At 44.8% G+C, this 15279-nt stretch overlaps 1 protein-coding gene across 3 annotated transcripts in view; it reads left to right on the forward strand.

Annotated features, from left to right (window-relative positions):
* Nucleotides 1-15279, forward strand: part of CD44 (CD44 molecule (Indian blood group)) — an 89445-nt gene that overhangs the window by 31570 nt on the left and 42596 nt on the right. For all 3 annotated transcript variants that reach the window (XM_052652099.1, XM_052652100.1, XM_052652101.1), the window contains exons 2-4: nucleotides 4640-4805; nucleotides 9576-9709; nucleotides 14582-14650. In XM_052652099.1, coding sequence (XP_052508059.1) covers nucleotides 4640-4805; nucleotides 9576-9709; nucleotides 14582-14650 — 369 coding nt within the window. The remainder of the gene's footprint in view (nucleotides 1-4639; nucleotides 4806-9575; nucleotides 9710-14581; nucleotides 14651-15279) is intronic.

Genomic DNA, 15279 nt, shown 5'->3' on the forward strand with positions numbered 1-15279 from the left:
TGGGGAAGTGGGGAAGCATTTCCTCCCTTCATTTGTTCCATGGGTGCCTACCTCTATGGTACTGCATAGGGTCCTGGGGAGAGACGCAGTCACTGCTCCCAGGAAGCCCACAAGGAAGTTCCAAAATTTTAGAATCCTGGAATTTCTCATTAATGAAGAAACCTTAAAGGAAGATCCCCTGGAAGAGGGCATGGCAGCCCACTCCAGTATTCTTGCCTGGAGAATCCCATGGAAAGAGAAGCTTGGTGGGCTATAGTCCATGGGGTCGCAAAGAGTCGGACACAACTGAGTGACTAACACTTTCACTTGAAAGATAATAATTTCTTATCATTCTTTACCTATTTCTGTCATAGACATCTTTGAGAAACTAATGGAAACCCAGGGATGCTGTCTCCAGCGAAACACCTACACACGTGTACACGCTTGCATGCATATGCGTGCAGATACATAGATACGTACATATACACAGAATCTTGCATATAAGTAATTTCACAGGTTTATAGACCCCTGAAGACCCGCTCATGAGAACTTGTCCCTCAGCCCTGCTGGTCAGCTGTGTGACATCCATTCTCCCACGCTACTCACCTCCGAGGAAAGTCTGGAGACCCTCAGGGGCTAGTTGGGTAAAGATTACACAGTGTGGTACTCTCAGAAGAGGCTGTGATTTTCTTCCACTTGTGAAGCGACTGGAGCAAACCAAGAAGCTACTCATCTCAGGCCCTAAGCAAGATTTTGAAATGTGCTGGGGTGATTTTACTAGAAAGATCTATTTTTCTTGATGTGAGTCTTAGGGAAAAATATAGGCAAGATTAATAGTGTTATGGATCAGCTTTGGTTTATCCAAAAACAAATATACCTAGAACCCCACAGAATTGGTGTCATAGCCCAGGAGTTGGAACCCTGACTCCCCAGCTTGGGTAACTTTGGACACATTATTTAATTTGTTTGTGCCTCAGTTTCTTTCTCTCTAAAATGGGCTTGGCAGTAGTACCTATTCCATAGCACTTTTGTGAGAATTAATTTAGCTGAAGTAGATCACCCACCTAATGAGTATAAAACACCCATTGGCTCTAATTAAGTGCCAAACATCATACGGAGTGTTTGACATGCTTTGTCTCATTTCACGGTCCCACAAACCCCGATGGCACTGTCATCCCATCAAGGAGAAGGCTGAGTGTCAGAGAGGTTAAGGAACTATCTATCTGTGTAACCCAGAGCTAGTAGCAATGTCAGGACTTGAAGCCAGGGTATATCTTGGGTATATTTCCTCTAAGTTGAACTACAAGGCTTCAATGTGAGTTGGTGCCAGGGAGTGGATTACACAGGTCTCTTGGTGAGCATGTCTTTTTGTGGTCTTCCCGACAGGCCACTGATAGAGCTCTTCCCACATGGGCAGTGAGATCCCTGGGTGCCGGGCCCATGGTTCCTCTGTCCTCCTGGCAACCGCATCATAACAAACACTCTTCCTCCTTCAGACGCCACCCTGAATCTGAAAGTGGCCTCCAACCATTAGTGTTACCCATCAGATCTCTCAGAGGGAGGAACATGGGATCATTCCTTTATTTCATGATTTATTGGAGACCAGAGGGCCCAGGGGAAAGCATTCTTGATTCATGTCCAGCTGGACAGGCTTATTGGAGAGATGCATTTGGCCATTTACTATTAGGCCCTTGAGTCACGGCAGCTCCTGGGTCACAGAGATCTCTGTTTATCCAGAGCGATGCCCAGATATCTGGGGAGTCCTGCCTCGCTACAGGTGTTGGCAGTGTGGCCATTGCCAGGGACACAGGAGGCTGTCCTGTGATTTGCGGTCTATGGCTACTCATGCCTCAGTCTTGCTCTAACTTAAACCTTGGGTTATTTCTGGCTCTGCATGGGGGAGGTTGAGAGTGCATAAAATGTTTTGTAAATTAGGTTTAGAAGTAGTGGCCTGGTGGTTAATCCTGTGGTCTCTTGGTGCCCAGACTGGCTGGGTTTGAATCCTACCTCCATCGTTATGAGTTCTGTGAACCTGGGCACGTTTCTTCCCCTCTCTGTGCCTCAGTTTCTGTATCTGGAAAGTGGGGACAATAATATTACCTACCGTATACGGATAAAATAAGTTGCTGCTAAGCCGCTTCAGTCGTGTCTGACTCTGTGCAACCCTGTAGATGGCAGCCTACCAGGCTCCTCCGTCCTTGGGATTCTCCAGGCAAGAACGCTGGAGTAGGGTGCTATTTCCTTCTCCAATGCATGAAAGTGAAAAGTGAAAGTGAAGTCGCTCAGTCGTGTCCGACTCTTCGCTACCCCATGGACTGCAGCCTACCAGGCTCCTCCGTCCATGGGAGTTTCCAGGCAAGAGTACTGGAGTGGGTTGCCATTGCCTTCTCCATAAAATGAGTTAATACTTGTCAAATGGGTAGAAGAATGTCTGGCCTATACATCATAAGTGCACATTATGTGTTAACAGCTATTATTGCAGTTAGTATTACTAATACCCTTTGGGGGTAGTAATTTCTGCTTGTGTAAGTGTTAAGGAAGTGTTGGAAAGTCTTCATACATTTTGAAGACTTAACGGATACACAGCCCTGAAAGGCTTGGTCCTTTTTAAGGCATGAGGGACCCAGAGGGGAGGAATGTGAATACTCTTGACCTGAAATGAAGGTTTTGGAACCATCTTTGGAATTCCCAGATGGCTGAATGCCATCAGGGCTAGGATAGGACCTTTTTTATGTGTGAGATTAAGATGAATATAAGCTGTGGAATCCTCACATTGCATAGAATTTCTTCATTCATCCAGCAGTCCCTTTTCTGAGATCTACTGCACGCCCTGTTTAATCTTCGTGTTTCTAGGAAGGCTGAAGCTAGATTTTATCCATGCTTTCCTGTCTTGGCTGACCATAAGCACACACCACACACACTCACTATTCTCACGCACACGTAGAGACACCCACACACTTGCGTGTGTGTTGTCTATCAAGGGAGGTTGTTTGCGCCTCGTGGAACTCAAGAGATTTTATTCACAAGTATCAATCTGAATGGTTCCTTTCGTATTTGCATATTCTACATGCCAGGTGGCAAACTCAAATTTATGTTAATAACACAGAAACTGCCATTTAGCTCCAAGCCACCGTCCATGCCTCAGACTTTATATTTAACCTGGGAGTGACGGCAGCCACCCGGCTGCGTGCTGACGGCCACGCCCTGCCTCTCCTGGCATCTGCTGAGATCTCTCCTAACAGTCTCACCTCCAAGAAGCTGATTGGGAGGCTTTGTTTCTCTTTTGTAAGCTACACACAGAGGGCCTCCGGAAGGACAGTCACCCAGCGCAACAGTTTCTCTTGGCAAAGATTGGCCAACCGAAGCCAAAGCTGAAAATGTCAGTAAAAACAAACAGGATTTCAAAAGCGCCTTGTCCGTTCCCCTCCTCTGTGCTCCTCTAGCCTCATCAGCCAAGCGTTGTGTGAGTGGCTTCCGAAGGACACCATTAGACCAGAAAGGAAATCCCCCAAACACGTTTGCTCCATCTCACCTAGTTCTGACACTTTTTTAAAAGCACCTCTGCGCTGATGAAACAAAAGAAAACCACTTGATACTGCCTTATGTCTTCTCAAAGCTCCATTTCTTCTTTCACTATGTTCAGAATCGAGAAAGATTGTGGAGAGGTTTCACAGTTCTCTTATCATCTCGGTTTGTACTTTGTCAGACACTGTTTTCTCGTGGTTGGAAGCTACTTCCTGCTCAGAGAGGAGAGAGCACTTGTTGTCCTTACAGTTCCATTAACACCGATCCTGTCTTCGTCATTAGGTCACAGTTGTTCAGGCGTATCCCTCCAGAGTGAAGACTGGCTCTAATGACATGAAAGGATTCCTGAGCACACGGGAATAAGTGGATCAGAGTGTGGGTTTTGGTGTTAAACAGACCTGAGATGGAATTCCAGCTCTGCCACTTAATTGCTGGGTGACTTTGGGAAGTCATTTCCTTTTTCTCAGCTCCAGTTTCTTCACCTATGAATAATATGTATATAACTTACCTAGGCTTCTTGAAAGATGATGCCACAGAGAACCCCAAAGAAACTAGGTACCCAGGGACACTGCAGTCACAGGCATCCCCACCCTGGCTATCAGCTCGGAACTGTATTGCTGAAACAGAACAGCTGGGATTCAGGAAGGCAGCTACAGGCTCTGGACAGCAATCCTCACTTCCTTGGGCAGCTCACTTTTCTGAGCTTCAGTTTTCTCAATGATGTGCTCAGTCGCTCAGTTGTGTCTCTCTGTGGCCCCATGGACTGTAGCCAGCCGGGCTCCTCTGTCCATGGTATTCTCCAGGCAAGAATACTGGAGTGGGTTGCCGTTTCCTCCTCCAGGAGATCTTCCCAACCTAACGATCGAACTCAGGTCTCTTGTCTCCTGTGTTGGCAGGTGGGTTCTTTATCACTAGCACCACCTGGACAGAATGTACAAGTGGTGCTACTTTCCTGCGTTTTATCTCAGATTTAAGCATGAGGCAGCAATGCTTTGACATGCTGCAGTGAAGGTGGAAGGCTCTGGCCAGTAGGGAAGATTATTTGGCTTTGCAATGAGGCTACTCTAAAACAAAGTTCTTACCCTTTCCAAATGATGGATGCAGAACAATCTAACTGTTTCTTTTCATCCCACAGATCTGAATATAACCTGCCGATATGCAGGCGTATTCCACGTGGAGAAGAATGGTCGCTACAGCATCTCCAAGACTGAGGCTGCCGACCTCTGCAAGGCCTTCAATAGCACGCTGCCCACCATGGCCCAGATGGAGGCGGCCCGGAGCGTAGGGTTTGAGACCTGCAGGTAAGGGACCAGCACCCGCCTACGCCCCAACTAAGCCCACTGAGGAAGGCAAGCTGCCGGGGTCCAGGGGGCGGGGCTTAGACCCGGAAGCGTCCTCTCTGACACCTGAATGGTTGGTTGCCTGAAGAGTCGGCCCCACCCATGAATTTGGGCAAGTCAATCTGGAACCAGTATGACTACTAAAATTTAAGGCCAGCTAAAGACATCTTTGTGAGTCACAGCGGGGTTTCCCAGGGGAGGCTTTAAAGGTCGTAGGTTGGAATCCACTTGCTTGAACCCTCCTGTCAACAGCGCGCGCTCTGGGCTTTGAAGAAGCCGGCAATATCATTGTCAGAACCACAAGAAATTGAAAAACCAAGTAACTGTTTAAGATAAGTCCGTGCCTGGTGGAGCCTTGACCCTGTAGACTTGGCTGAAGCAGGTTTTTCAAACTATTTTTCTCTCTTTTGATTTTGATTCTCTTTTGTGTTGCTCTGATTTGGGAGAAAAGGGCATGAAAATTATTAAGATGTATATTATTACAAGTGATTGCAAAGCAGTGAGAGGAGTTGAAGGAGGCCTCCTGAGCTCCTCCTACCGGACCTCGCGGTGCTCAGGGGGCAGTCCTTAGGTCCTTTTGCTCCAGGATGTTCACAGCAGCCTCGCCTGTGTGTGCACACTCGCTGCTCAGTCGTGTCTGACTCTTTGCGACCCCATGGACTGTAGGCTGCCAGGCTGCTCTGTCCTTGGAATTTTCCAGGCGAGAATACTGGAGTGGGTAGCCAGGGGATTTTTCTCACACAGGGATTGAACCTGCATCTCTTGAGTCTCCTCAAGAGATGGACTCTTGATAGGTGGACTCTTGGTAGGTGGACTCTTTACCACTGAGCCACTTGGGCAGCCCTCAGAGCAAGCATGGCCCTTATTTTCTGAAATTTTTTTATGGCCCTGTGGTAAGTGGTGCACATTAAGAGCAAGCAGTGGTGACCACTGTGGTGAGGTGTTTGCATTTGGTTTGTTTTCATGAGAAGAAGCCTAGGGAATCTGGACAACTTCGGTCTGAAGTTTCCGCCCCATCCTGCAGCCGCCCCTCTGCACTTCTGCAGTGTGAGGTTAGGTAACACGGTTCTCTTTTCTCATTAACATGCTCACATACAAACCCAGGCTGCTTTTCACAAAGTCACGCTGCAGAACTCTTTGGAAACCATTCAATGTAAGCTAAGTGCATCTATCTCCTGTCCTTGGGTAAGGCACCTGTAGTCTGGGTGGGAACTGAGACTCTGAGGAAAATGAACTGAGCCTGATGAGGAAAATGAAGCATCTTTTCAGTTTTTCTAATATGGTGACTCCTAGCCACGCTTGGCTAGTGATATCTAATTAAAATTAAATAAAATCAAAACTTTGGCTCTTGGTGGCACTAACTATGTTTCAAGTGTCTAATTAGCCACAAATGCCTGGCAGCTGCTTTATCAAACAACTGAGATTATAGAGTGTTTCTATTTCACAGAAAGTTCTATTGAGCAGCTTTGCTCTGAAGCGAAGAGCAGATGTGTGCAGACATCTGTGTTCCAGCAGGGTCTGCTGCTAAGTCACTTCAGTCGTATCCGACTCTGTGCAACCCCATAGGTGGCAGCCCACCAAGGCTCCCCCATCCCTGGGATTCTCCAGGGAAGAACTCTGGAATGGGTTGCCATTTCCTTCTCCAATGCATGAAAGTGAAAAGTGAAAGTGAAGTCCCTCAGTCATGTCCGACCCTCAGCGACCCCACAGACCGCAGCCTACCAGGCTCCTCCGTCCATGGGATTTTCCAGGCAAGAGTACTGAAGTGAGGTGCCATTGCCTTCTCTGCAGCAGGGTCTGGGAGAATATAAAAGGAGCAGATAGCTCAGGTAGCTTCTGAACTTGAGGTGTAGGCTGCAATGCAGGAAAGTTAATTAGCATGTCCATTTATTCTATTCCTAAGGCTAATTATTTAAATATGGCCCTGACTAGGCCAGTGGCCTAAGAAAGTGGATTTTGTAAGCTGAATTTTGATTGTGAAATGCAGGCAAGGCAAACTTATAAAATACGGAAATGTTCTTATATGCTGAGAACAAGGGGAGTTCTTACTGTGCCCAGTGGCCAATCGTCCAACCCTTAGATGCTGGACAAAGGGCTTCTCAGGTGATTCAGTGGTAGAGACTATGCCTGCCAATGCAGGAGACACGAGTTTGATCCCTAGGTTGGGAAGATCCCCTAGAGGAAGAAATGGCAACCTACTCCAGTATTCTTGCCTGGACAAGAATGGACAGAGGAGCCTGCAGGCTACAGTCCATGGATTGCAAAGTATTGAACATGGCTTAATTGACTGAGCACAGCACAGACCCCAGCTCATCTGTGGGTATCCCTGTCTTAATCCTCAGACTGCACCAGGAGTTGGTTGTATGACTCCACTTTGCAAAGTAAGCAACTGAGGCTTAGTTCTGCAGCCTGTCCTGGGCCACATCACTTGCATGGGGAGGAGTCTAGACTCCAGGCCAGCTTTTGAGCCCAGGGCAAGATTTAATGACCCAGCCCTCCTGAAGAACTGAGAGCAAAAGAGAGATGAAAGTCTGCTCCATGGATGGATTTGCTGAGTATTTCTTTTCTTCCTGGGAACAGCAACCTACTCATGTAGTATGTGTGCATGTGTGCTAAGTTGATTCATGTAGTATACACACATAAAAGTTTTAATATCCCTAACTGATGGCCAGGGTGACATATAAAACCTACAGTCAACACAATGTGGTAAAAACTTAGGAATAATTTACAGAGGGAATTGTAACTTCTAGAATGTCAGGGTTATACGGACTAGCAGAATGTGATGGGAGTAAAATGGGGAGTGGGCTCACCAGGAGTTTTATTATTTAAAAAAGACAAAGAAAAACTGTGCCAAAGAAATCTATCGTTCTACCCATAGCTGGTTCTAAGTGTTGCAAAATGTATTTCCACAATTTCACTCAGGTAGCTATGAATCAGATACCTGCCATAGGACAGATGGGAGAGTCTCACAGGTGATGGGAAAACCTTAGCAGCTACTGTCTTCAGTCTGCCCCACCCTGATTAGTTGGGATCCTCAGATACATGGAATTAATATTTAATTGTGCCTCCCCACCCCCCTGCAAGCTCTGGAGTCTATGGAGAAACCAGTCTGGCCATGCAGATGAGGAATTAGTCATGTCAGCCTTTGCAATTTAGACATGATGAGTTCAAGGTGCTTAGAAATTTCAGACTCACAGCCATTTCTGTGGGTCTTGCAGGGCGATGCAGTACATACTGTCGCCCCTGGCGGGAAAGATTGAAGGGATTTGGGCATTGCATTTTCAAAAGCCTGTTGGATTTAGTGCTGTCCTTTTCCCTTGCAAATGGTATTTTCTCAGCCCACACCTCATTTTTTGAAGCATTTTACATTTGAGAGAAATCATACGGTAAGTATTCAACCACCAGGATGCTAGTCAGAGGTTGGGTACTGTATGTTGTATCTGAAAAGGATACACTTGTTTTCTCCAGCATGCTCCCAGAAACACCATGATGGGATGGAGGAGTTTAAGCACTTCTCTGACTGTTGTTTCTGGAAAATTCCTGAGCTAATGAGGCTTTGCTACTACTTAATCATTAGTGGCAAAAGTTGCTCAGTCATGTCTGACTCTTTGCAACCCCATGGACTATACAATCCATGGAATTCTCCAGGCCAGAATACTGGAGTGGGTAGCCTTTCCCTTCTCCAGGGGAGCTTCCCAACCCAGGGATCGAACCCAGGTCTCCCACATTGCAGGTGAATTCTTTACCAGCTGAGCCACCAGGGAAGCCCAAGAATACTGGAGTGGGTAGCCTATCCCTTCTCCAATGGATCTCCCCAACCCAGGAATTGAACTAGGGTCTCCTGCATTGCAGGTGGATTCTTTACCAACTGAGCTATGAGGGAAACCCATTAATCATTAGTACTCGCATTTTAATGACCATCAATTTACTTCCACTGGCAGTGGAATCATGCCTGAGATGTTCATGGGACAAGAGGCATTGTATCTGGCATATATTAATTAATAAAGTGGCCCAGTGGGTAAAGAATCTGCCTGCAGTGCAGAAGACTCAGGTTTAATCCCTGGGTTGGGAAAATCCCCTGGAGAAGGAAATGACAACCCACTGCAGTATTTTTGCTTGGAGAATTCCATGGACAGAGGAGCCTGGCTACAGTCCATGGGGTCGCAAAGAATCAGACACGACTGAGCGACTTTCACAAGTTTAGAACAATGAAGTCTGGAATGAAGGAATCGCAGAAAAAGATGAGACCAGGAAAGAAGAGGAAGATAGATAAGGGAAGGATATCGGTTTGCAATTTATGAACTGAGATGAAAAGCCACCTAGTTTCCAACTGATGGGAGCCAGTAGTTTTCTGTATTTTCTGGCAAATAGGAAGGTAATGGCGGGCCAGAGTGGATCTCACATGGTAAAGGGGTCATTTTATCTGACTTTGGCTTCCCTCTGCTCATTCAAACTGATTGCTGATCACAGATTTCAATGGCAATGGATCGATTTAAAAAAAAATTTTACAGAGCTCCAAGAAAATCACTTTGTCAGCCTCGTTGGTCCCTTTCACTGTCCCTCTGTTGTTGTTTTTGGCTTTTGTGTAACTCAGTTGTTGAAAACTCTGACATGCCTAGGGGTGGGTGAGCAGAAGGAGGTTTTGTACTGCATGAAACGGCCTTGGATGGGATTTTATGAAGTCCCTAATTACACTGTTGCAGGTGGATGACATCTGGTTTTCTTTTGCAGGTACGGGTTCATAGACGGGCATGTGGTGATTCCCCGGATCCACCCCAATTCCATCTGTGCTGCGAACAACACAGGGGTGTACATCCTCACATCCAACACCTCCCAGTATGACACGTACTGCTTCAATGCTTCAGGTTGGTCCCAAGTGGGTCGGCTTTAAGTCCTGGGCAGCTTTTGGCCAGCCAGCCTTCAGCAGCATGGCTGACAGTCTCGGCTTCAGTGGGGATGCATGCAGCCTCCATTCGCATAACAGATGCTTGATGCATATTTCATCAGTAGTAAAAAAGAGTCCTGTCTCCAGGGTGCTTACCTGCTATGTTGGAGAGGCCAACAGTAAGCAAATAAATATGAAATCACTTTCATGAAGTCAGACAGTGACAAGTGTTGTAAAAAAAAGCAGAGCAAGGGACTACAGAGTGCTAGGGGTGCTTTTCTTCTGAGAAGATAATCAGAGAGAGTGCCCATGAGGAGGTGGGTGTGGGAGAGCCCTGATGGGAGCGAGGGAAGGAAGCCACGGCGTGGTGGACAGCCGTGCACAGCCAGGTCCGTGGGAGCATCAGGGCACGTGCTGACAATGGCAAGGAGACATAAGAGATGCAGGTTCGATCCCTGGGTGGAGAAGATTCCCTGGAGAAGGGCACAGCAATCCAGTTTGCTTGGAGAATTCCATGGACAGAGGAGCCTGGTCCGCCAGGCTATAGGGTCTGCAGTCTATAGGGTCAGAAAGAGTCGGACACAACTAAAGCGACTTAGCAGGCACGCACAGGCCAGTTACCACTGAGACTTTTCTCCCTGCCTTTCTTTTTGCCCATAGGGTTGGGCTCATCTTCAGAGAAGGGAGTGAACAGTACTGATGAACCTTCCTCTACTTTGGGGAGGTTAGTTCCATTGAAAAGTTTGAGAAGTCCTGGGGGATATTGCTTGCCAAAGTAGCTGCAGTAAAGTTCAAAGCAATGGGTTTCATTTTCTTGTATCCAAATTTACTCAATATGTTAGAGTGCTTTTTATCAATTTTCTATATGTTTTAGTGATCAATGACACACGTTCAGTATTGTGCTGGGCAGAGTAGAGTGAGAAGGAACCAGAGGCCATCTTTCTTGTCTCCAGAGTTAATCTGGTCGAAGTCATGAGATGAAAAATAAAGGAGCTAGGGAAGAATGTTTATCTAAGGAGAAATACGTTCTAAATGTCTTGGATTAGAGTTGGATGATGATGAGGGTGTTAAGTGGGTGACAGATGTTGATAACCTTCTGCTCTGTGCCAGGGATCACATTGGAAAGATCCTTGAATCCATCTGAGCCTGAGACCGCTCAGCAGGTGGTCAGGGCCCAGTGATGTGATCCTCCTTACAAACTTGCCACAGGGACCAAAGCCAGCCCCATCTTAGCAGATACCTTCTATAAGCTTAAAATGTCGGCAGTATTTTTTGTAAAACATGGCCTGTGGTTGACAAATGAAAATACAGCAGGCCCTGGAAAGGCTTCATGGTGTTTATTGCCTCTTTTCTCAGTGGTTAGGCTCAGCACTGGTGACTTCTGTGTTAATACAGAAAACTGACCTGAATTGGTTCATTTTTGAAGTTTACTTTCAGTAAAATGCCCTTTTCTCTTTGGAAAGGAGAAATTTAGGGGCAAGATTCTACATTCATCTGTTTATTTATTCATTTATTCAACAAGTATGTACTGGGCACTCAGGAAGCTGTCTGTCCATCTGTCACTGAGTGATTGGTTAGACTGAATAATTAACATTTCTCTTGGCTATTTTGGTATAGTGGAGGCAAGGTTTATGAGATGCAATGTATCAGGAGGCTCACTTCAGAGTCTTTCTAACAAATCCTTCAGTTCAAGGAAACTCCACAGGCTTGATTCTTCCAGCAGTGTGATGCTCATTAAACAGAATGAAAGGCTGTCCAATGAGGCCCTGTATCTGACATGGGAACATGAATGTATTGCACATTTGGGTCACCATCCATCTTAGTATGCCTGCCAGATTTGATATTCTCTATAAAAGTTAGGGTGAATTGGAGCATGAAGGGACTCCATTCTAACAAATGCACTAATCATTTGCAAAACTGCCTTATTGGTTTTGACATCATGCTTCATTCTCTTGCAACTTTATTCCTGGAAATTTCCAGTGCACTACTGTTACCTGCAATTGTCTTTGAATTTGGGGGAGGTGGTGTTGGAGAAGACTCTTGAGAGTCCCTTAGACTGTAGGGAGATCCAACCAGTCCATTCTAAAGGAGATCAGCCCTGGGTGTTCTTTGGAAGGAATGATGCTAAAGCTGAAACTACAGTACTTTGGCCACCTCATGTGAAGAGTTGACTCATTGGAAAAGACTCTGATGCTGGAAGGGATTGGGGGAAGGAGGAAAAGAGGACGACCGAGGATGAGATGGCTGGATGGCATCACCGACTCGATGGACGTGAGTTTGAGTGAGCTCCGGGAGTTGGTGATGGACAGGGAGGCCTGGCGTGCTGCGATTCATGGGGTCGCAAAGAGTCAGACACGACTGAGTGACTGAACTGAACTGAACTGATTCCATCCTTGACATTAAGAAGTCATAATCCTGTTTCTGGGTTTGTGTAACATAACAGTTAAATCAGAAACATCTCATGGGTCAGGTCAGTTTCTGGTGGTGTCCCCAAAATAGATCCTGTAGATACTTTGCAGGATCTCCCAGGTTGGCTGTTTGTCCTGATTTTCAAATGAGGGAATCACTGGGAATTTTTTGAAAACAGCAAAAGTCTAAAGAAATACTATTATTGTCTCCCATGATCTGCAGATTCCTCAAAAGCAGACAGAAATGTTCATCTTTTGCTCCTTGTTTATTCTGTGATCCGTCATATGTGCTGAGTTAATGCTTAAAATGAATAAAAAAACTGATAGGCCTGAAACTTCCTTTCATTAATTCTTAGCCATTCAGGGTTGATAAGAATGTTTCTTGACTTGTTTATATTTGCAGACCATTTGTGGGGGGGAGTTAATATCTTAGATATGTTTACCAGAAGAATGGACTGTAAGAAAATTATATTGGTGGTTTTTTTTCCCCCATTCATTCAACAAAGATTTTGGTGCCTCTCTAGCCCCATGATACATAAATGTTCTTGGCAAGAAAGATAAAGTTACTGCTTATCTTGTGGAGTTTCCATATTTCTATGGAGGTGGCTGGGTGGCAGGGGGTAGGGGATAGGAGATGTGCTATGAACAGCCATCAAGTAAAATGAACAGGACAGTTTCAGCTAGTGGTGAGCAAGAAGACATGAGAGAGAACAACGCTGCAGTGGTGATGGGTGTTGGGGGTGGTGAAGGGCTAGCTTAGACTGGATTATGAGGAATGACCTTACCAAGGAAATGACATTCTCTTTGAAGAGTCTCTCTTCTGAGAAATCTTTTAATCAGCCCTTGCAAGAATGGCTATTTTTAAAACCTGCTTTTCTCTGGTTGAGTGTATAAAGCTGCCAGGTGTTTCCATTATGATGGCAAAGGATAGGCAAGTAAAGGGCACCATGCCCTTTATATGTGGGAAAATATGCTCCTAGGAACTGGGGAGCAAGCAAACTCTGCTTTGTTAGACTTGTGTGTTTGTCTAAGTCATAAATACCCAGTGATTTATGGCAGGACATTCAAATACTTGTGATAATAGGCTCCTTTGTAATAGCAGTTTGCCTGCCTGCCTCCCTCTGTCCATCTATCCTTCCTTCCATCGATCCATCGACCCATCCATCCATTCACCCATCCATCCATTTATCCATCCATCCATCCATCCATTTATTCATCCATCCATCCATCCATCTACCAACCATCCATCCATTTCTTTGTTCTGTCCTCTTTTCCAAGAAACAGTTCTAGAAGAAACTAACCTAAGAAATCAGTTTTCCATATCATTAGTTAAAGCACGTGCACACACACACACACAAGTATAAAAACTATAATACACAACTGAATCCAGCCTTCCTGTAACAGCGAAGCCAGCTTAAAGCTCTCTGAGTTTTTAGAGCTTAACCAAGGTCCAGTTATGGAATAGAGCATTTAAGCAGGAATGGAACTGTTGGTTAAAGCATTCTGCAGGCTCCCTACAGTGCTCAAGGGATGGCTGGCAGGGGGAAACTTTCAGAGTTTGCTTTCAAAGGGCATTAGACAGTGCTTCTCAAAGAGCTGCTCTCATAACATCTGTGGGTGATCAGGTAGGCCCAACGTACAGTCAGAAATTGTTATTCCCAAAGAAGGGAGGAAGTAGAAGATAAATGGAAGGGAGAAGAAAAGGAAGTCAGAAGTGTCTGTGATGATATAAGCCAAAACAGAAGCCTCAGAAAATATTCTGGGCACCTGGACCAAAGGTGGACAACCTCGGAAGCTGTACAGTTAGAAGTATTTTATTCAGAATAGGCACTTAGGGGATTAGTTAAATGCATTAATAATACATTAATAAAAAGAAAAACATTGGTTTTTTAAAAAAACATTCCTACAAAGTAAGTTCTGTGTGGATTATTATAGTCTTTAGAGCCTCATGCTGTTTGTGCTGGTAAGTATTTGATTGCATTTGCCAGCCATGTTTTCCCATTGTTTCTGCAGATTATTGGGGTTACATGTGATTTCTTCATTATAGTTCATACATTTCTTTAACACTTTTTGAAGTGCTTCCCCTGTTAATTTTATAATAATACATTTAAAAAATAACTTCTAATGTATGCCTCAATAAAGAAAGACCATGTCTATCTTACCACCATTGTATCAACCAGCCTTCTATAATGCTTGGTATAGAGCATATACATTTGTTAATGAATGGATTTGTTGGCGTGGGGACCTTCTAAAGATGTATGAAGTAAAATAAAAGTGAAAAAATGCATCACCAAGGTCAGAGAAGTTCCTAGGTGACTTGGTCAAGTTTAAGAAAATGATCTGGGCTAAGTTACAGCGGAAGTCATCCTAGCAAAGAGAAATGGACATCAATTAGGCTTCTCGTTTTTAGCGTTCTCATGTCTTTTTTCTTTTCTACTTCATAGCTCCACTTGGAGAAGACTGTACCTCAGTCACGGACCTGCCCAATGCCTTTGAAGGACCCATTACCATAAGTATGTATCTCTTCTAACCTTGACGGAGTTTTCCTATTCTTGGGGAGAAGATCAGGTGCATTTCTTGTTTCATATTTGAATGGAATCGCACTCATTTCCTTAACGCTAAAGACAGGGCTGCAGTTTATTGTCCCTTTCTTGCTATATGGTTTTCCCCGATACATTCATTGTTCCTGAAACATCAGCCACCTGAGAACTGCTTTCACATTTTTTGGCATCTCTGTGGACAGAGCACTGTCATTTACTTGATATTTTCCCTTTATTTGACCCATTATTTTCTACTTAAAAAGCATTAATATAACTCCAAATGGAAAGCCAATACCTCTGGTTATAAGTAAAAGGTAAATATAGAAATAAATATAAATACAAATATAAATGTAAGAAAATAAATATAAATGTAAGAAAAATTAAATAATGTTCTTAAATTCTAGCTGTTGAAGGCTCCGAGTCTGAGCCATGTTCCCTTTCTCAGAGGGAGGGATTAATAGGTGTTAGAGGTAGGGACATTCTGGCCTCCCACATTTTCTGTTTGATTCAACTGGAGTATTTAAAAATGATAATAAGAACGCAAACTTCTTGATATGTGTTTCAACGTTATTTACACTATGTCGACCTAAAATCTTCCTGAT

The sequence above is a fragment of the Budorcas taxicolor genome, chromosome 15 (assembly GCF_023091745.1).
Source record: "Budorcas taxicolor isolate Tak-1 chromosome 15, Takin1.1, whole genome shotgun sequence".
Taxonomy (NCBI): Eukaryota; Metazoa; Chordata; class Mammalia; order Artiodactyla; family Bovidae; genus Budorcas; species Budorcas taxicolor.